The sequence below is a fragment of the Bombus fervidus genome, chromosome 8 (genome assembly GCF_041682495.2).
Source record: "Bombus fervidus isolate BK054 chromosome 8, iyBomFerv1, whole genome shotgun sequence".
NCBI lineage: Eukaryota > Metazoa > Arthropoda > Insecta > Hymenoptera > Apidae > Bombus > Bombus fervidus.
Window position 1 is genome coordinate 11,824,527 of NC_091524.1, and position 23,170 is coordinate 11,847,696.

Genomic DNA, 23,170 nt, shown 5'->3' on the forward strand with positions numbered 1-23,170 from the left:
TGTGACTATGTTTTTAAAAATAAATAAATTTATTTGCAGAAACAGAGATCAAATTGTCGACAAATAAGTGATTTATATTTCGGTTCGGTTTATCGTAGATAAATAGCGTAAAATAACAGCCGAATTAATGACATTGCATGCGCGACTATTAACAAATAATAGCTCAATATATTAATTCGAGTGGAAAATCAATATATCAAAACCCCAACCGAATGAAAGCTAAAAAGCAGTGAGTGGAAATCATAAAAAGCAACCGCGCAAGCCCATGAAGCACACGCATAGAACGTCGTATATTATCATATTCTTCTCTGCGTCATTCTTCGAGGTACTGTTGCTGGAAGAGGTATAAAGCCAGTCGTAAATTTAGGCAAATGTCAAACGGCAGCAGGTCTTGAAACGTAAGCGCTCCGTATTGGAAATTTAAAGACATAGCCAGAGATATAAGTAATGGGATGATCAGTACGGTTAAAATTCATGCGGTTCTAAATCAACTCTCAGACTCCATTTTGCAACATTTCTTACACATTGCTCGTATCGAGACTGTAAATAATAATTTTTTTTTTAACGCCAGAATTTACAACTCGCTTTATACTACACAAAAAGCAATCTTAATCCTTTGGTAGAAGAAAATTAGCTAGTGAGTATTAATGTTGCGAATTGCGAACAAGCAATAAGTGCATACATTTTGACGTAACTAAAATTTACACCTTTTCGTTTGTCACATGACACAATTTATGGGGCTTGTAGCTTCTAGTCGATAGTTATTTAGCATAATTACTATTTGCAGGTTTACAGGTAGGTTAGGAATACACATCCCTAATCCATATAATGACGTGGATAGACTAAGATCGATCTTTGTCTTTTATTTAGTTTAGTGTAAAAAGTTTAAAAAAAGTCATATAAAAATGTACGATTTTTATCATTTTTGTGTATTTCCACTTCGAAACATGTACCGTATCGATTGATATAATGAAAAAACTTGCATGTTAACAGTACTAACAGTACTAACAAGATCCTCTAAATGAATATGAATGTTATATGTCTCCTTCCTATATTCGTCACGTTTGTAGGAAAAAGTGTACTTGTACTACTTTTATATTGACATTGATTCCCTCATGCATATGTTGACGGCTTTGGTTTCATTCTCGCAATAGGCGGATAACCATCGTTTTAGTTATTTATTCTTTCAATAGTGGATCTACTGTTCGTGTTCAAATGACTGCAACAAAATAACTTGGCCAGATAGATAGAACTACCTAAGTGTACCTAAACTCGTTCTCCGCAAACTCTTCTGTAGCATCCTTTAAACTCTGCATAAATAAATTGGTTCGTTTCTATGCAAGTATAATTTTATTTATTTTTCTAGTCTTTCAAAAAGATGTAAAAAATTTCTAGCATACCTATCGATACGTCTACTAGTCCTTTTTCAATCAATTCAATTTAAGGGATTCTGTTTTTTATCGCGAAAGACCTGATAATTTAATGAAATTTAAAAAGATGGAAATATTGAAATATTCGAATTTTATCGTGCGAATATTCAAAGGCCAGGGACTCTAAATCGTCAGTGTCACGATCGAATCGCTTAATTACCGCTGACCGCGAAACATAATCCAATCAGCATGGATACTTGGAAGCCTAGAACGCTCCAGATAGCTAAGTAGCATGCTCGTCGAGTCTTTACATTTATTATACCCGAGGACTGCATTCGCGACGTTACATTCATTTTATCCAACTCCAACTGCGTGTCGACATACGCACGCGTACAAACGGCAGCCGGCTAAACGTGACTCCGGTGTAAACGAGAAAGTGAACACCACCGAGTGTGTATTTGCTTAGGCTCACCTACGAACACGTTACGGCAATCCACGATACTTGGCCATTGCGTATAGTACGCAGACTACGCAGACGGAGGAGAAACTGGTTTGCAGGATGGAATATTCAGGATCGTAAACCACTTGGAAAATCGAAGGAAACCGCGACACACCGGCGTGAATGTCGAAACGGAAAGATTAATGCGACTGCCAGCGTTATAGTCGCTAGTAATGGTTAATCGTTCTTATGAATGGACAAAAACAACGTGAAACGTTGCTGTAAGATTTGTAAGAAGTATCGAGGCTTTGGATAAGATCATTGGTACTGGAACGTTTAGAACTGGGCTGCGCATGTTTATGCGAACTTAGATTTTCTTGAATTTCCTTTAGAATTTCTTGTTAAAGAAGTAGAATCTAAAGAAGAAATATTATGTGCACGTTCTATATGTTTCTACATATTTAAATGTTCTATGGATACGTAAATATCCGCTGTCTGTTTATCGCCAATAACCCTATTCGAAATTCATAATCTTCCAAAATCTTTATAATCGTATTACAAAAGTTAAGACACAGAAAATTAAAAAACGCCTTTCCAACGATTCCAGATTTTAAAACTTCAAAAGTGCAACGTAATCACAGCTATTTTCACCTTTCGTTTCATCCTTTCACCCCTTAACTTTCCTTCCATATCCACCCTGAAATAAAATCCCTCCAAATCCACCCACCTTTTTTCGTTTTTTAATTCTTTCCACGATTTGCCTCACAGACTTTCAATTACCCTCATCCCTCTAGTACACGAAATTCACCTCAAAAAGCTACGAATAACAATGACAATTTTAGTAATATTTTTATTATTGATCAACATTAATTTGAAGATTGTTTCCGTATAAAAACTACGAAATATATGCTTATGCTCTTCCCTTTTGATCTTCGTACCGAAACGATTCGCATCTCCAAAGGATTAAGATCGCAAAGCGCCCGTGTACAAGTAAATTGCAAACTCGTTTCGCTCAGATTCAAACTCTCAACTCGGCTCATAGCTTGGTCGATCGCGCGCGTAACAGGCCAAAGGGAACTAGGTAATCGCCACTTACGAAACATTCCGCAGCGTCGTCCATGAATCCGAGCTGGAACCTTTGCTGGTCGAGAAAGCTCTCGGCCAGAGCGCGGCGCAGCGTGTCGGGCGGCAGCGCGCTCTCTTGCGAAAACTGCAGCTGCGAGAAAAGGTCCTGTAACAGACAAGGTGACGAACGAATTTAATGCCAACCGATCGGAAAATAGGGATTCGAGAAGGAGAGGGTGAGGGCGGTCGCTTTTGTCTTCGAGAAACACGCTCGAGAAATTGTTTAACGCGTTCAGTGATTAATGGCGTCTCTCCAATGTCTGTTTGGATCATATCGCCTTAGCCTTTCGCTAGGATATTACGCGGCACGAGCTAACGAGATATTGGTATACGTACGTTGCTATTGTGTCGCTGAAAAGAATCGTTTTATGGCTAGTCGTACTCCCATAGAGTTTTTGTGGTTGCTTGTCGAAGTGGCTCAAGGTAACAGACGTTTCACTGCTTTGGAGGATTAGCGCGATGCGTGGAGGAAACGTTAGTGAATGGGACGGAGTCGTTAGAGGATCGGGGCTAAGATGATTTTGATGTTCAATGAAGGGTTTGATGATTTAGAAGTTTTTGTATGGCTAATAAATATGCTATTTGTATGACCGTTTATATAATGTATCTGTTTGTGTATTTTATTGTTCATTGTGATGTTATTGTTAAATGTAATTTAATTTTGTTCGCTTGGATGTAACGATCGAGGCGAATGCTTGTTGATGCGATGATACGACAATTGAAAAGCTTAATGAGACGAATGCGCATATCAGAGCCAGTCTATGATGTAATTACTTGTATGTTACTAATAAATTGTTGCATATGAGTATTGGAAAAGACCTACAAGTGAAAAATAATTGATAATTGAAAAGCTTAATGAGACGATTGTGCACATCAGAGCCAGTCTATGATGTAATTACTTGTATGTTACTAATAAATTGTTGCATGTGAGTATTGGAAAAGACCTACATGTGAAAAATAAATAAAAAATTATCAAAGAGAGCCTGGATGATGAGTAACGCGACGACGATCGTTAGACTAAAGTGTTACAGTACATAATTTCGTTAAATTAAACCAAGAGACGTTCTTCTTTAGACTGTAAGTATTTCAACATATTATATGACGAAGAGTTCCACTACCATTAACTCGAGTATTCGATTCTCTGGTGACATGGCGTTAAACGATGGAACATTCTGATGAATAAGAACGTTCGAGACAAGAGACCAGTCGCTTCGTGGACAGAATAGGACATGAACAGTAGCGAAGAGCCCGGCATGTGTCGCGAAGACTGTGTAAATATCTCTGTTTGTAGGACACACGTATCGCGTTACCGATGCAGAAGATGCACTGGCCACAAGGCACGAAGAAATATTGTGTAATATCGTATGAAACTTTTGCCCTGCAGCATCGGATAACAATTACGGCACAAATGTCATAAAACTATAGGCAACGTTGTGCAACGTTATTTATAAAATTGATATCGCGACTGTGAGAACAGTAGATAAATTTTATGCAAATTGATAGCAAATTTTAGAGTCTGAATTGCTAGATTGATTGTGATAAAAAACTGAAATCTGTATAAAATTATTATGTGCACAAAATTAACATTTTAACATTCGTTTGTCATCCAACGCGATCTATCTTTTACAATCGAAAATTAAAAATAATAATTAATCGTTCGAGTTGGAAATAATTTTTTAAGGAAGGAGATAAACTGTCCGTGGGTAAAGTAGGCCCTGTCAAAGAAATAAATTTTCCGTTTTTTGGTAGCCATATAAAAGACTAATTTTTTCAAGTCATTTATTATTATTCATGAATTCCACAAATTTCCATACTAAAGTAGCTTCGTTTTGGCGACAGGTTCTCCTCACCTTTCTTTCTTCCCTGTACCCTAATTTTCATACAACTTCACAGGACATTCGTATGCTTCAATTGACTGTATTCAATTATTCAAAAAGACTATGTCGATTAATTACCCAAACAACATGTTCTAAAATATTCTAATGACACGCAATCGACCAATGTTGTTTCTCGAATGTCCGTATATCAAAATGTATAAGGTTGTAGATTCTAATTAGAAAGATGCTTGAATACAAATTTTAATTTAGTTTTTTAAATATCCTGAATAATATTGAAATATGCCCTTGCAGCAGGACGGGAAGTTTAAAATTGATGCGAGAAAAATTACAAATTCTATACAGTTCTTTAAAAATTCTATAGGCAAATTCTAATTAATTTTACACTCCGTCTTTAAAAAAAAATAATCCTATTATCACAGAGGATATATGGCATATTATACAAATACTTTACCTCACGAGAATAATTCTATTGCCACGCAGAAAACATAATACAAATACATTGTACAAATATTAATTCACGCCACCACTTTCCACTGTCAAATACTATATTACTTTCAACGCGACGTTACTGTTTCACCAGCAAAGTACGATACGAGTGTCACGAACAAACGCAGAATTGACGAAAACACAGCACCAAGTTGTTCCACTGTGGATATCAAGTCCCGAATGGCGAATGCAAAAGGAAACTCATAACGCCCACGCACTCTCAATTTCCCGTTACGTAAACGTATGCAAATCTCGTGTATGTAAATCAGATCGGCAACCTGAACGAAATCCTCGTACTTTTAAACGATCGTACGAGCGATCCGTTTCTTTACCCTAATCAGCATATCACCTCGACATGAATGAAGGAACGAGCTAGAACCGAATTTCGAAACGTTCGCTGCGAACGTCTTCGGTCATAAAGAGTCATCAATTGCCAATTTTGGCGAACTCTTTTCCACACTATGCTTGGGTATGTACGATTGAACGCGTGCAAGCCAAATAGAGTATAAGTAGGAGTACATAGTTGTTTATGGACTAAGAACGTTTATGCAAATTCGTATTTTCATGAATGCAGCTAAAGAAACTTATACGAACTAAATGAGGACTCATTTGGATTTCTAATATTTTACTTTGGATGTCTCGTCTACTTTTGCATGTTACACGCATTCTATAAAATTCTGAACATTTAAATTCGCTAGAAATTTATTATGTATTTACTTGTTATCGTTTCTCCACGACTTTCAGACTTAATATCGCTTATTTATTAATCTTGATAAAGTAATTACATTTCGTAAAAATGTTGTAAAATGTAAATGATCGTGTTAAATTGCGAGATCGTGTTGCGTTGCACGTTCGTTCGTGTTTCGAGAAATATCATAGAAACAAAAATTTCGAAACGCTGAATATTCGAATTTTAATAAATTGGGGTAGTTTCTTATTTAACGTAACGCTATGGTATAGTACACCATATCTTGCCACTATTTTCATTATTATTTTAAAACATAGCAACAGAAATTTCCAGATCCCGATAAACAAGTCATTTCTATACCACACGTGACATAAATTTTACAAATACGCGGTAAAAAGATTTTCATATTAGTAGACGAAGCTTTTTCTCTAGACGAATGAGTAAGTGCGTTACGAAAAATGTTTTAGCGCTGAATATGTTAATCGCCTTTTTTGTCATGTATGTGTTGCGTATCCAAAGATGTGTTCTCTGAAAGATTGTGCAAAAATACCGCGAATAAATGGCGATTTCGCGCGAGACTATGGCAAACGAGTTAGTTTCGTAACTAATTCTCGAGCGATCGGTGGTCATACGTAGAAAGTTGGCAGTACGCACCGCTTCGGGCTGCTTGCTCAACGCGTGCAGCACTTCCAGACGCAACGACGAGAAAAATGTTAACGAAAGGAAAAAACAAAAAAGCAAACAGCGCTGCGCAACCGTGTAATAGCTGCGTAGCGTAAGATTCTTTGTGAGGGATGATCGGCCGATCGATCATTTGATTTTGCATGGAAAATGATATCTGATAGCAGGAATCGTAAAGACTTTTCATTACGAAGTACGAAGGTAAATATATTTATAAATTGGATAGAAAGTGTTACGATCTTGATGTTTCGTATTAATTGAAATGAAAATTAAGAAGATGCATCTATAGATTTTGTAAAGAAATTTTGCAAGCTTGATTCATAGAAACAGTAGAATTAAATCTTTATATCTTTCTTTTATTTCACAAGAAACAATTTGATACATACACTAGGCTTTTTGTATAATAAATTTTACTTTAATTCTTCTAATCTTTGAATCGGTCTACTACATACGAACAAACCAATGATTTTGTTACTTATATTTCTTTAATTATTTCATTTCAATTCTATTCCACCTAGTTGATAATAGAAACAAGAACGTAATCAACATTCTATTTGCCAGAATTTCCTCCCCTGTTCCTGCCACTATCTACCAAAGATCGAATAATTGTTACAACGACTAACATCCATTAGTATGAATTATTATAAATATATCAACCAAAAATGCTTACAAATGTAGAAATAAAGAATCTCTAGTATACTTTAAATACACGATAGAAACCCAATCGTCGTCATAGAAATCTTACAGAAAATCGAGTTGCAATGAATTCTACTATTGCGGTTCGAGATATTAACTATCCAAGATCCGGCACAAAACTAGTTATTAATCAAGAGAAAGCAAACCTTGTCCTTTAGCTGTCACTCCTATTTGTCCCAAGGAAACTCGATGCACGCGCTATCGTCAAACCCAAAGAACCGCAAATGCCTGGTGAAATTTTTCAATGAAAGTCGTTCGATGAGTATCTAGTGCCGCGAGAGGAAGACGGCGGTAATGGAAGTGACACATATGGCACGACTCTGCTTACTTTGGTCGACGTAAAGACGACGATGGTCTGTCTGGACGTCCACCACGTGCATCGACAAAGGTATCGTACCTGTTGGAAGCAGGTTAGTCTGGTACGTTGAAAAAAAACTAGCCCGCTCGCTGAAACTACTTTGCCGCGTCAGTGAAATCGATCAATGAAAGCGACTCTGTTCTAAGATTTATCACGTAAATTTGATTTACAGCAAATAGATGGACTAATTTCATTCGCTGTATTTCACGATACCTGAAAATTGTTTTAATTGTGATTGATCGCATAGTCTGGTTAAAACGAGTTGTTAGAGATTGACTTATAGGAAATCAATGGACTAATTTCGTTCCGAGTGCTTTTTGACACTTGAAGGTTGGTTTAATTGTGATTTATAGGTATGGGAGTGAAAGAATATTGAAAATTCTTTCTGATGCAATTTCCAAGGAACTATTGATGAGTATAATTAATAGAGATCCAATGCGAGCTTGATTTACAGGAAAATGACACACTAGTTTCATTTGATGTGCTTTTTGACACTTAAAAATTGTTTTAAAAATTGATGTTCATAAGAGTACGAGTGGAAGAATGTTGAAAGTTATTTTTAGTGCGATTTGAAAGAAATTATCGATGAAGAAGTTGTTCGTTTAGTTTTATGAAAAGATGGCATTCGTATTTGATACTGCGTTTAAAGAATCGTATTGTATTAAAAGTAGAAATAAATAAATGCTCCCTTTTGAGTTGAAAGTTCCTACAAGTTGAGGTTTACCGATTATCCCATTTTAAATATTCCAGTTAGAAATTGTCCAGTCTGTATATCAAAACTTGACGAAAGAAGACAGAATTGTGAACGGTACGGAAAATCTGCTCAAGCGCTAGGAGCACAAGAAATCGAACGCTAACGACATTTTAAAGAGGAGCCATGTGTATTGCTTCGAATGCTTCCGTGCACAGAACCACTAATTCTTATCTTGCCAGTCTTAATGCATTTTAAAGAAAAAAAGACGTGTCCATTAACTTTCTTTAAGAAGATACAAAAAATATTGACAGATCCAGACCTAAGTTACGTGACAACATTTCCAGAATATGTATCTGTGTCGTTGGTGCGGTGAAAGAGTGATAATTTAAAAAAAAAAGAGAATTTTTTCATGACTACATGACTGAGTTATTAATCATTTTCCATTTCAAACTTTCTATTTCAAATGGAATTCCTAAGAAATTTACATTTCCTAGTTGTGTCATCCTTCTGGCAAATCGACGATGCATTAAGAAAATAACGATCATAAAGAAACGCAAGAGAATTGTAAGAAAATCAAAAATTTGTACGCTTTATCTTAACAAAGAAGCTTGTAAATTTGCATATTTTGATCTTCAGCTATCAACAGGATAAAAGTTGAAGCTAATTTTAGTTTTTTTCCAAAAAGTGGTGACAAAGTAATGTACGGGATCTTTCAAGGAAATGTTGCGTTAATTATACGATTTAGCATACTTTTCGTAGATCGTTCAACTCGATGTTGGATGGAGTGTCCTCCCTTTCCATGCCACTGTCTTCCTCCTCTTCTCTCGCCGCTTCTTCAACTTCGACCTTTGCCACCACCTCGTCCTTCTTTTCGTGATCGAGCGACGTCGGCGTCGCCGACGCGTCCTGGCGAACTTTTATCCACTTTAACATTTTCTTCCGCAATATCTCTCGACCGTAGAAACTGGCTACAAGTGTCTTCGTTTCATCTTAAAACGTCACCGCTCGAAATCATTTTGAATCTACTCGTCTCGTCTTTTACTAAACGATGCTCAAGGAGCTGCTTCGCTTCGATATTCTTCCAGAAATCCTTTGAGATTAATTATACTTTCTTCCGCGATGTTCAGTCCGCAAACCGAAACGTGATCTTCGTCGTTTCATTTTAAAATCACCTTTTTAAAAATTTACTAGGTCTATTTTCTTTAGTCACTTCTTTAGAATGTTCGCACATTCTTTAGTTGAACATATTATACGTTCTTTAAATTGCGTTATATTCGTTTAAACATTTAATAGTAATTGTTTTTCTCATTTAGTCACTTCTCATTTTTATTCCACACATTCATACAGTTTTTTAAATTGCTTTTCAATTATTAGTTTCTTCTACAACGTTCTAACTATCGTATGTGTCGTGTAAATAATAAATCTTCGAGGTATATCGAAATTGAAAAGGTTTTGTTTCTGCCAACAAAACCTATACGATTGTCTCTGCTAAAAAAAATTTGCTGGAACTCAACGCACAGTCAACGAAATTCTTCTAAAGTTCGCAAAGCACACGGAATCACGTAACGGTGAAAACACACCCAGCGCGAAATTGCGTTTGAAAATCGAGATAAGAGCGACGTTCGAGGCGAGTGTCATGTCTCTACGACTGGTCACGAGCAAATACAAATTCTCACTCTGCCGGGTTCCTCTCTCTGATCCTCTCGCGGAGAGATAGTTCTGTTTGCAGTGTCTACACGCGCGATTCGTTAGTCCGCTTAATCCGCTCGTTGCACTTGCCACGCAGGACCTTCTCTTCCTTTTGTGTCCCTCGTCGATCCCTTTTTTCCTCTCGATTCCGATAACACCTTGTAATTCTTCCTATTGACTTTCTACCTCTCTTCTAATGTTATTATAGTTTACAGCAACACAAGATATATATAAAAGTTTCATGTAGAAAATAAAATTCAAGTTTCATTCAAACTCACACTTTTTAAATATTTTTGATATCACTTTAGTAATCTTCTTTAGTAATCTTTAGTTTAGTATCGATTTACTGCAATTTTTCGCTCAATTTGATCAAGATTTTTACTTATGATGGGTATCATCTTAATCTTTTTAGTATTTCCTATTTTATAAATTGATATATTTAAATTAAGATCGATTTGATACAACTTAATTATATTTTTTATTCTTCAGATACTTTTAATACTATTTTAACATCTTTAGCGTCTCTATTTCAATTAAAAATGACTTACTGCGACGTTTCGAGCAATTCAATTATTAATTTTCCATCGTTTTCAAATATTTCGAGTACTGTTTTACTTTCCCTGATATTTCTTACTTTACCATCGTTCCATAAGTTAAGAATGATCTCGGGACAACTTAATCAAAATTCCTACTCCTCGACTATTCTCAACGCTACTCGTCGCTAGTAGCTCTCAATTTAGTATCATTCTATAAATCAATGTGTTTGCTGGAAAATTTCGAACGATTTAACTTTCTACTACGTGTGGGCCAATGTATCAAGCGATATTTAAATTATCGGATACGATATTGACGAGAACATCCGTAGCCGTTGAATTGCACGAGGCTGGTGTTTTTTACGGAAACAAAGACAAGAAAGAAACGCGTTTACGGACGGGAAATAGGTGGCCACGTCGTGAAAGGGAGCCCTGTAGATGATCCTCCGCGAATACCCAAGGAGGATTCGTATCCAGCAATTGCATGCCGGATGTACCGAGGGAGAACCCGTTGCCAGACGAGTCGTAGACTCGATTAAAAACATAAACTCGTTTGGCAAGTGAAGTCACCGCTTCGATCTACGAAGCTTAGTGGTCTTTCACACTCTGAATAAATCCCGCGTAGCTTCTTTCCCCTTTAGCTTGGGAACTTTTCTTCCAAGATAAATATTCTTCGAGGGAGCGTGGTAGATTCTCTTTGATAAAACTGTTTCTCCGCTCACGATAATACGATGTTTAATAATTTTGCATTTTTTTCTAATTGAATACAGAAAATCATCGAGTATTGTATTCGTAATAACGAGGAAGCGTTTTAGAATATTCTACCTGACTCGGTAGGAAACCTCTCTTCCGGGCGTTAACGACTCGTTGCGTCTCTCCCCCGATTCGTTCGTTCCACTTCAGCGTGCCACGTGCTCCGTTCCTTCTCCGACATGGTTTCTTTAAAATTCTCGATGGCACGTCTCGATCAACACTCGAGAATTCATAGATTTATAAGAAAAACCTTTATTAAGTATCCAGCTATTTATGTTCTCTTCGAATGTAAATTCCCTTTGACGAAACTTATGGACGATGGTAAACGTCTACAACTCGATCAATAATCTCAGATCCACAGATTCTTGAGAATACAAATTCTCCTTAATAGAAATTAGAGAAGTCAATTTCGCTTTACAATCTTTATAAAAGATTCATGGATAGACGTATAAAGCCCAGAAGAGATTTTAAGAAGCTAGTTTCACGGTTAACGTTTCAATCCTGCTGTCTCTTAGCTGCGACGCATCAGCCTCGCTCCAAACAATCTAAGACGCACTTGGCAGGGATCAAGCTACTCGTCCAAGAAATCTCCAGCTTTCCTTCGTTCTCGTCAAACCACAGAAAAATCACTGCCTCCGTTAAGATGCAGCCGACTCAGCTCACGTAAACACTATGAAACCACGATCAACGGTAACTTGTTCCTTCGCCAACCTCTACAAAACATCCACTCTGCCATTACAAAGATCCATATAACAACATCAACTTCTCCGAAGACGTTTCTTTAAATTCAATAGTCTTTTGCACGTTGAAACTTCCTTTTTATTCTTCATCGAGGAGTAACCGAAGCAACTCGCGATAGGATGAACGCACCGTATCAACATTCCACGCTACAACCCTCTTCCATGCAATGGATTTTTAGATTCGCCAGTCTTTCACGCGTTGAAATTTCGTTTTTATACTTCATTGAAGAAAGTAACCGAAACAACCCGCGATACGAAGGAAGCACAATACCAACGTTCGACGCTTCAACACTCTTCTATTCGATGTTTGCAGTATATGGAGTATATGGAATATACGTTTGGATATCGCGAGGGTTGACGTTAAAGACCGAGGAATCGTGTTGAATCGGGCGGAAAGGTTCGATCGCGTCGAGAAACGTGGAGGACGAACACGAGACTACCTGCACGCGGCACCGTGCGCTCGTACCTGAAAGCAGCGGCTCGCACTGTGCCGGAGAACAACTCCCACCCTTCGTTTCGTCTTTCTTCCTCTTGTTTCTCGCCACGCTGGCCCCTCTTCTTTCCCCTACCGACGACACGGGCCCTACATAGATCCGAGAAGCCAATGACGTCACCTGGTTAGCTGTCCTACGTTCACCAACCTGGCCGACCGCCGGCCCAACCAGGACTGTATTCCTGAGGCTCTTCGGTGGCCTCTTTTCTCCAGATTTGTGCTCCTTTCGAGAGATGGCTCGATGATTCGACAATTCTTCTTTGAACGATTCCTTTCGTGATTATTATTTAGGCAAGAGATTTTGGAATTGTTCGAGCGATCGTTTGATTATTAAAAAATTTTGTAAAAGATGGTTCGATGATTGGATAATTTTTATTCGAAGCACTTTTACTCTTTTTTGTTTGCTATGTGAAATATTTTAAAGAGTTTGGTAAACTTCCGGATCGATGAACTACCGACAATAGTTTTCACGTATCCGTTCTAAATTATTTAGTTTCTGACTATTTAATTGGTTTAAAGATTGGAAGATTTTTAGCTGGATGAAAGAAGGATTTTAGAGAGTTTGATAAAATTTTGAATGAATAGGTTGTTGTTGAATTCGGGGATTATTTAAGTTTGGGTTTCTTTAAATTTGCATTGAATAAGCAAAGAATTATTATCTCTCATTGCGTTTTATCGGCATTTCACTTAATCGAAGTTTTCAAAATGCGAAAAGCAGGTAGCAAAATTGTTTTGTCAAAGAAAAAAGTTAATAAAAGGAGGATGAATTTGTAATAAAATTCTGTAGTGACCTGTGTCTGTACAACGATGATTCGTATCGGAGAATATTCTAGGGCCAGGACATGTGTTTAAAAAGGGGGCTGAGAACAGGTGTTGCCGCGAAGGTTAGGTCAAAGGACGAGCTCTAAAACACAGACAGAATCAGGCTAAATTTTCAAAAATTCAAGCAGGTACGCTTTATCTAACTGGTATACAAAATAGAAAATATACCGAGTATAAATTTTACAAAAATGAAAAGTAATCTAATTCTTCACCAAGGAAATGGAACAGCAAAGTGATTCTTGGCGAACACGTACGATTTAGGTAACTAAAACTAAACCTGAAGAATTACATCATCGGAGAAAGTTCTAATCACCGAGGCGTTGTTATCAAGGCACATAAAACACGCTGACACAATTCCTTATCTACCACACGTAACCTACACGTGCAAAGAACAAATAAATCCAGCTCTTGGACGATTAAGTAATCCCCTTTATAAATCCCTAAAACAACTATTCTACCAACATGAACTATACTATCAACGAGTACCTGTTCTTCCAAGAATTTTTAAACTACATTACCCTCATCCACTTCGATAACGCTTTAAGTACAAAAAAAAAAAAAAAAAAGAAAAAATGACTTAATAGCCGGCAATGCTAACCAAAGAAAAAGAAGCCATCACGTTGAGAACTATCATCGTTATGTTCCTTTAAGTTTTATTCCTCCATTTTCATATCCAAACAACGAACTCTAATATTATTAACGCAAAAACTTCGTAACTCTCTGAACAGGGCAGAATATCGACCTATCAAATGTTCATATGTTCGTAATATAAAATTACTATACGATTAAGAAAATCTGAACAGTTTGCTTGCAACATTTATGCAAATGTAATATGACATTTAGTTCTAGATAACGACAGAGACGTGCAAAAAAGGAGACGACTCGCCCCGTTGGGTCAGGCAGTTTATTTGCATGAGAGAGCAAGTTCCGTGCTCCAGCTTCTACACGACCACGCGTTGAAATTACTTCGTACGCCCCTGCCTGCGGTCCACCGCTCCTCTCGTAGAACTACTCCAGTCACGAGGAACGGTTCCGTGTGGTCTTGAAGGTGTACGTGAATCGTACGAGAATACGAGAGGCCCGTACTACGAGTACTGGGACAAAAGCCAGTTCTACGTATCCAGGCCCCGATGTACAAGATACGATTGGGTCCTGTGTCACCAACACACAAAGGAACGGGGCCTACGAGAGCCTCGGCACGAAAAAGTATAGCGGACGGAAAAAGTGGTCGCAGCTACGCTTGAATATACCTGACCGAATCGCGTCCACTCGTGGTGGTAGCATTATTCTGCCATTGATCGTTCATTCAATGATTTATAAATCTTCGAGTTTTGAAATCTTCGGATCTCTGAATTCTTCAATTTTCCAACTTTGAAATTCTTAATATGTGGAATTTTCAAATGTCGATATCAGCAAAGTTTCAACTTTTCCAATATTTAAATTTCCACTGTCTTCAAATACTCGGATTTCTGAATATTCAAATTTCCAAATAACCAAATTACAAGTTATCGAACTTGTACAAACTTCCGAATCTCCAAATATTTTAATTCTCGATTAAAAAATATCCGAGTATTCAAATTTTTAAATATTCAGACGTTCAAACCGCTTGCACCGAGCATTTTGTCAAAATATCGAAAGCCATTTTTATTCGCCGAGGCAAGAACAAAATTGGAACGTGAAAACTGGAAGACCAGGGCAAAATTAAAGACTTAATATTCTTATCAACGCCTGGAACAACGAATTTCGTAAGCGAATAAAAACAATCCACGAAATCATCGTGAAGAAATTCTGGAGAAGCCGATAAAAGCGAGCGTGGTTTCCGGCGACGATCGTCGAGATTCGAAGCGTAGGAAGCATCGTTTCTGCTTAAATATTCATGCAACAAGCGTTTCGTGCAGAGACTTCGTTTAATATGCTATTTTGTTTAGGAAGAAGGAAATACATACTACGAAACCTACGCGTCTTAAGCGACTACTTGAGTTACGCGTACGAGCGTGGCTGCCCACGTTTCGTGGTTATTAAATAATAACGAGAAGCGAATGGAGCTGGATAAGGAGACTTTCATTGTAAGATACGAGTTTAAAATATTGGAACGAGCGAATTTGTTTGCGGAAAATGATACGACGCCTACGAGTACAACGTGCGCCTTAACAGCGGAAATTAATTATCAGGTTAGCGTAAAAAAGAAAATACCAAAAAAGGAAATTCATTTATACCGTTTGATTTTTCTTCGAATCATAAATGGTTCCTTAACTTTACGAGTGACTAATACTTGCTTCCTGATAAATAGATTTACCAGTTTATTATAAAATGGGGCAAGCTATAAAATTTTCTCCTCCGTGTTATTCACTGATATATTATCACAGTTATTATCAGTAATATACAGTCAGGAAATTGGTATGTTGCTTTAACATTTGCGAAATTTATTACGTATAATTACTAACATGATACGATTAATATCGTGGTGTGCAATTATATTCACGTACTCAAAATCAAGCTTATTTAATCATTATTAATGTATTATTCGAACCATGACGAAATTACGAAGTTAATAGAACGAATACCGGTATATTCCTCCGAAAGGACAAGATCTACACATGGAAGCCACGATTTTGACAATTGCGTGAGGCTAGACCACGATCTTCGACTATGAACTTTCTAAAAACTGACCCACCTTTTACTCGCAGAACATCAAAAAACCATTAGCTACCAAAAACGATAACAAGAAGAATTTATGTGCTTCCTTGAGAAAGAAAACACCTGTTTAAAAAGCGTCGTTAATAACGACAAAAATCTCAGTAATACTTGACCATGTACCATGAAAACTGTGCCACTGTAATATTATCTGACCAGCGATAAAAACAAAAGTAATGTACTGCGACGACTAAGGCTCTTAATGATCTAAGATTCTCTACGATAAGTTAATATTTACTAATATTAGTGACTTCGCAGAAGTTGGAAATTCGTTTTCCGTGCAAAAGAATCTATTGCTACTGATACTTGAACTCGTAACTCGTAGAACTCTTCGAATAAAATTACTTCGGTTGTGCAACGTGCACCCGAAGCTGAAGAACCAAGTGGGGAGGATTTTCTGCAGAGTCAGAAGGTGCAAGTTCAAGAGAATCATTCGAGACGTCCGGAAATAAAGTTACACGGTGTTAGTAACCAGTGCAGCCGCAACGCCGCACAGCCACAAATCGTACTCTCGAGGCTGGACAAAATGAGAGCAAATTCCACGGAGTCTAGTGTTACGTACAAGGGTCTAGCAGAATATAACTGTTCATCTAATCGACTCTAAGAATGACCGTCTTTGATAATAGTTCCCAATAGCTGAAATGACTGGACATTATTCCTGTCCTTGATGACAGTAACTGCCATAGCCCTTAATCGTTTGTCTTCCAGATAGCATCGATAACGGATCGTTCGTGCTCGCATAATAACAGAAATTCATTAACATAATGCGATCCATGTATTTAGTATGCGTTTAAGCATTATGTACCGTGATAAGTTTCAGAAGAAAGTTAACGTTTAATGGAAATATCTGTGTGGATAGTTGGGGAAATTTTAGACAGTGACATAACATCGACGTTAGGTTGAATCTTTTTTTTAAAAGTTTCGATATTTTTTTTAAGATTAAATTGCAAGTGAAAATGGTAATTATAATGAAATCTTCTAAATTATTATTTTTTCCTATTTTTCAGTCATATATTTTATTCTTCGTGAATTACGAAATTTGTGTTAGTCTGATATTGAAATTTAGGAATCGAAAAACAAATAAAATGAAATAATATTTTATACGTGCTCTCAACTTCGTTAGAAGAGGAGATTGTTTCGGGTAAGTACCTCATAGCTCGAAGGCAAGCTGTGGTCTAATATCGTTAAATAATCGTTTGTTACAGTAATAATATTTATGCCTTAGAGGGGTGAGATGTAAGCATGCGAGGTCTCGGAGTCGTAAAGTCAAAGAAGTAACGCAAATGGTGAGTAAGGGGTCGTCTCGGTTCGTATTAACCCTGAAGAAGCTTCGATCCTTCGAATACGTTTCTGGTGAATCATCGTGAGCTATGTCAGGTCGAATTCTTGGGTGGTACACGTACCCCTTCTCTGGTATGCAGGGATACTTCCTCTTCTCAGAAGAAACTTTCATATTTGATGCTTATGTACCATAACGTGACAGGACTGCATGACTTCCTTCTTAATTTTTTGACCTAGAAATTGTGGGTAGCTCGTGTGTCACACTATCAATACTTGAAATTAAAACCTTCGGTACACCTTGGAGACTTGCGATTTAAAAAAAGCATCTTGTTGCTGATATTATCCTAACTTTTAGAGCGTGTAGTAGGTGTTTTCCTTTATATAAATCGTATGCGAGTAACGCATATACAAAACATTACAAATATTTATAAATTTATTTATAGTATTTACAGTAGCCTTCTATCTCTTTCCATTTTTTCCTTTTTTATTGCTTCAGTAGAAGCAACAGTTATCAAATTATAAACGCCACTGTGGCAACACCAATGGGATATAAGCAGAGTAAATAGTAAAAACGAAAACTTTTGCACGAAAGTTCCATTAATCCTAACCTTCACCTTAAACTCTCTCTATAATATTAGTGCCATCTTTAGAACCCAATCATTAACTGTCCAATTCGCTATTTCTGTTGCCTAATGGTCGCTTCCTAATCTTCTAACCCATCGTTTAAGGACTGCCAAAAAAGGGCCAAGAAACAATACAATATATCAAACCTAGCTTCAACACGTTACTTCAGAACCTGGATCCAAAATCACACGGAACAAAAGGAAAAGAATATGGCAACAAAGAGACACACGAAACTATACAGCGCTGCCAAACCGAGGATAGCCTACATGTTCTCGCGAACTTGCTTCGAAACACGGTACCCTCTGCCTGCCGGCAATTAACTCACGAGATTCCTAATTAACCCCGTGAGAACACTTGGGAGGATCCAACGCTTTGGTTTTCACGTCCTAACATCGGACGCGACGTTTCGTTTCATGCATAGGACGAGGGTTTCCAAGAAGTGTTACTCGCTGTGCGTTTACTACAATGAACCTGTAATGACGTGGAGGGGAACTTTCCGCTCTTTCGACCAATCACAAAACACCTGAGAACGTGTTTCTCGCAGGAGAAAGGTCTGGGAGTCCGTTACGATCGCTGCCTCTGTCGAAGTTCAATTGCACGGGACATGTGCAAATATCTTTCGATCACCTGAAGATTTTGACGATTTATTTGCGATGTATAGAGACGGTTTGATACAGTTTGTTGGAAATTATGTTCAGGACAGTATGTTCTTTTGGCATGCGAGAGGAATAAAGTTTTATTCATTGTCGTTACAGTGATGCAGGAACTGCTCAACAACTTTAAATCTTTCTTACAATTTCCTAGGAGAACTAACAATTACTCTTTAAAAGAACCAGTTTCAGTCTACCAGTTTCACCTTCGTACTAATGAACAAACAGGTTTCATCGGTGAGCCCAATGAGAGACTACAAAACCTAGAGAACCGCAACTCATTCGTGTTGAAATCGTGAATATGCGTACGTATAGTAAAAGATTATTGTTATCCAAAAATAGAGAGTATGATCAAGAAAGACTAATGTCACAACACTTTATTTATAAAATATTATATTTTCCCACATTGTGACGATCGTCGTCAAAATTCAATGACTACATATCGCTGGTAATACCTTTTCCATTTCTGGAAGTTTTCGCTATAGGAACCTTTGAAGATCAATCTCGAATCAGCTATCATATTTTTTTTTCAATTTGCATCGTGTCATCGGCCGATATCATTGAATTTTCTCTGACAAAACTAAAATAACAAATGCCACTACGGTCCTAAAAAAAAAAATCTCGATGAAATCGATAATCAATTATTAAAAAATAACGTAACAACGTTATTATTCATCCTCCTCTTCATCTACTAAAGATTAAGATCTTGTTCGCAATCTTTTTAATTTTTTTAACGAACTTGATACAACGAACAATCTCAAAATTTTCCTTAAAACGTCTCTGAAAGCTTTTCTAAGAAATGTTACAATTATTTCCGAGATGTTTCGTGTTTTATGACAAATGCCACAATGTACACGACGTAAACATCAACCTTCATTCTGCGGCAATAAAACCGAGAGAGGTACTCCTTTTCTTTAAGATTAGATTACCTACGGGAGATAGGTGCTGTAACATGAAGTGGACACGGTACACGGCAACCGTAAGGCAATCCTTATTCGTCTGAAGCTCTCTCGAGAGCTTCGGAGGCTATGCAGTATGCACTTTTATCTCGAGCGTCCCGTTTCCTCCCTCTCGGCGCTTTCATTATCGTCGTGGGAGCCAGGGAATCACACGAGCGAGATCACTCGATGCGACACAGTCTCTGACACGCCGTTGCACGCGAAAACCACTCAAGGCTGTCCGCTTTTGTTGGCGAATCATCGAAGCTCATCGATACGTAAAGATGTCAAGGCAGTTTTTAATGATACCGAGGTCTGCCTAGGATTATCATCGTCTCTGTTAGATTGATCTATGGATCGTGTGTCATTTCGAGGATTTTGAAGAGATCAATTAATATTTAATTGAATAGAAGAGTTTAGTTTGGACGAATCAGGATGGAAGTTGAAATCTTGTTCTTGAGAGTGTAGCTTTATAAGGAAGATTGATATTTGTGTCCATGTTTAGACAATTTATGTTTTAATTCGGTTCAAAGGACATATGTAAATAAAATCTTCAATTTGAGATAATTACAGAGATAAGCTAAAGATAATTAATTTCTGGAGCAAAAGTGAAACTTAAAAAAGAGACCTATGTATGCTTCCAAACATTAAAAACCTAGATATTATTATCACAAGATATCATTTGTACATTCGTTTTCTTCCTGTACTCTCTCCATTTTGTATACCTCTACTTAAGATTAGCAATAATAATTAGTAACTTCTCCTTGCGATACATAGAAATATCTTAGCTCCTACTTCAGACAAGAAAGTTATTACAAAATTATAAACAAGCACCAGTGACATATAATCTTGTATAATATTCAAAACTACTCGCTCGCCTATTACAAGATATAACCACGATCGTTCTCCAATCTACGACTCAAAACATAATTATCAATCTCATAAATCTATTTCGAAGAAAGCATTCATTAACACAAAACATTAAACGCAAGAATTTCTACGACTTGCAATTAACTTTCACATTAATATATAAAATATAATTATCGATGCAAGATAACAACTTAAGGCACTAACAATATAAATTCAATTCGACGCATTCTTGCTACCAATCCTACAAATAGGCCAACGTAATTTTGTTCCATTAAAACAGATGCAAGGTAAATAAGGAACGTTCAGAAAAATACCTTTTTTTCACGGACAATTTGTCCGTTTCATCACGGGCTTTAGTAAATAATATCCGGTGACGAAAGCCTACTATCCAGGTTCTTTCTCAAGGAACGCATTTAGCCATGTCCTACGATCTCGGTTCTTAATGAGGTTCCCGCTCTTTTTCTCGTTTTAATGTTGGGAAAAGATCCATCTGGCTTACCTTGAGGGCGCAAAAGATGCAGGATTCCCGCATGCAGGCGTGCCCGGAAAGCTCCCTGAAACTGCGCCGGAAGATGTCGAGGTGCCATAACACCTGAAACAAGAGAAAATGAATTTTTAAAGGCGTGTAAAATTGAGCCCGCGCCACGGCGATAACTCGTACACGCTGACAAAATATCGTAAAGTTCTGAGAAAATACCATAGCGAGGTTTTCGCTCAGAAAACTAGATATTTTATAGTTGTAGAGTATATTTTCGTGGATTTTCTCCTGGAGCATTGTAAACAACGGAAGTTTTACAGTTCGGTACCTTCTGTAATAACCTTTTTGTAGATCGATAGGAATACCGTTCTATGATCCAATTTACAGCATTTCTATGTTTTATTGAAGTTATATTGGAATTGAATTATTTTATTTTCTGTTACTCTTTCTATATTTATTTACTAGTTGTATTATATACGTACTTAATTTAATTCTAGTCATTTAGTACCTCTGTTTAAAAAATTCAAATTGCAAATTATTGTCGATTGTATGATAATTAACATTTTGTACCTGCTAATTTCAAACAAAAGAGATATTCTTTATGTTTCGTATACATCAAATTAGAACAGTTCAGATCTAATAATCTTTAATCAGGATTGAAAAAACGAAGGACATGTATAATGGAAATTTTTCCTACAATTATAATATTATACATTTTTGTACAAAATTGTGTTCATACCATATCTCATACGCAATTTTCATACATCTTTGCAGCTCCTTTTCATCGCGATATAATAACTAATAATAAATTTCTGGGATCCGGACAAATGAAAAATACAATGGTGTGGATGTGCATGCAATATAAGGAAGTAATATGTAAATACAACAGCATGCTGTGTGATATGCGACTCTGACCACGCACGATAGTAGTCCACAGTATCGTGAGCACATTATTATTCCGAGGGAAAGTAAATCACAATTTCCGCGGCCATGTCCTGTAGCATAGCGGAACATTATTTTCGCCTTTCCGGTCTGACAGGCTAAAATATCCGGTATGCTCCTCAAAATCATACACCTTACGTTTGGTAAATTATCAAGCAACAAAATGACGAAATTAATATATCACCTGACTGTATCGTGTGGCTGTTAAAATTAAAATTATTAAAATCAAAATCGAAGTTCTAATAATAATTCTCCGTGTAAAATCGTAAATGTACAAAACAAAAGTTTTGTTCACTTTAGTTATATTATTCTTTCAACATTAATTCATTAAATAAAATACATTTCTATCTATACTATTTATATAATAAAAATAAATGATGTTTCAAAATTATTAAGCGGGATTTTGTGCAACGTTAAAGTGAAATATAACAGAAACGAGGAAACATCGCGATGGCCTAATAACGCGATATTTTCGGCTAATAACTTCAAATGATAATTTGTTGGACGAGCGAAAAACACGACGAAAGAAATTGCCTTTCATGCAATTAAGTTAATTGCAGAATTCGAGATCGTAATAAAGCGTGTTTATCGCGATACCATGGATCCGATTTAATTAGCTGTAATGTATTTTTGCGTGGAGGAAGAAACATGGGACTGGAACGTGGCTAGCTACCTACTTTTGTGGGTCGCGTTCCCTCCGAATTTATTGGAAGTTAATTCGATTCGAAGTTCATTTACGGAACCGCGCTAATTCAATTAAACACGGAGAATCGGCGCGTTGTAAATTCCAATTAATTTTTTCTTCAAACGTCTCGATGTTCCGGTTGAGTCGAGGACAAATGTTGAGCAAAACGTAGAAGTGATTGAAAGTGTGTTTGCATAATTCTTTAAAAATATTTACTTGAGAACAAGTTTTGGTAACGTCCTTGGTTCCTTGAAATGAAGAGAAAAAGCTAGTTCAGATTCTGAGATTTTAAACTCTTTAATTTGATCTTGTTCGTTTTACTGCAGAAATTTTTATGAGTGTGTTGAAGATAATGTGGCAAATTGAGAACATCAAATATTGGTTTACTCCGCGTATCTTACGTTTCAACGTACGATATTTTTGGAAAATATTCTAAATTAATAATATTTAAGCCAGATAATATAAAAAATGTTTGAAATTTATTTCACGTCTCGTTTTAAATATTATAGCGATTCTACTTTGAATATTCTATTCTATATCGATATAACATTCTATTTTGAATACTTCGTTATATCTGGAAATTACATGCCTTTAAATTTGTCA

At 36.8% G+C, this 23,170-nt stretch overlaps 1 protein-coding gene across 5 annotated transcripts in view; it reads right to left on the minus strand.

Annotated features, from left to right (window-relative positions):
- The window catches only part of Ec (ubiquitin specific peptidase echinus), a 135,975-nt gene that overhangs the window by 14,829 nt on the left and 97,976 nt on the right, over positions 1 to 23,170 (minus strand). For 4 of the 5 annotated variants that reach the window (XM_072009314.1, XM_072009315.1, XM_072009313.1 and 1 more), the window contains 2 exons: positions 20,962 to 21,054; positions 2,906 to 3,040 (listed from right to left, as the gene is read on the minus strand). In XM_072009314.1, coding sequence (XP_071865415.1) covers positions 2,906 to 3,040; positions 20,962 to 21,054 — 228 coding nt within the window. Of the gene's footprint in view, positions 1 to 2,905; positions 3,041 to 9,125; positions 9,655 to 20,961; positions 21,055 to 23,170 lie in introns of those variants that run through there. The other variant, XM_072009316.1, reaches the window with a different exon arrangement.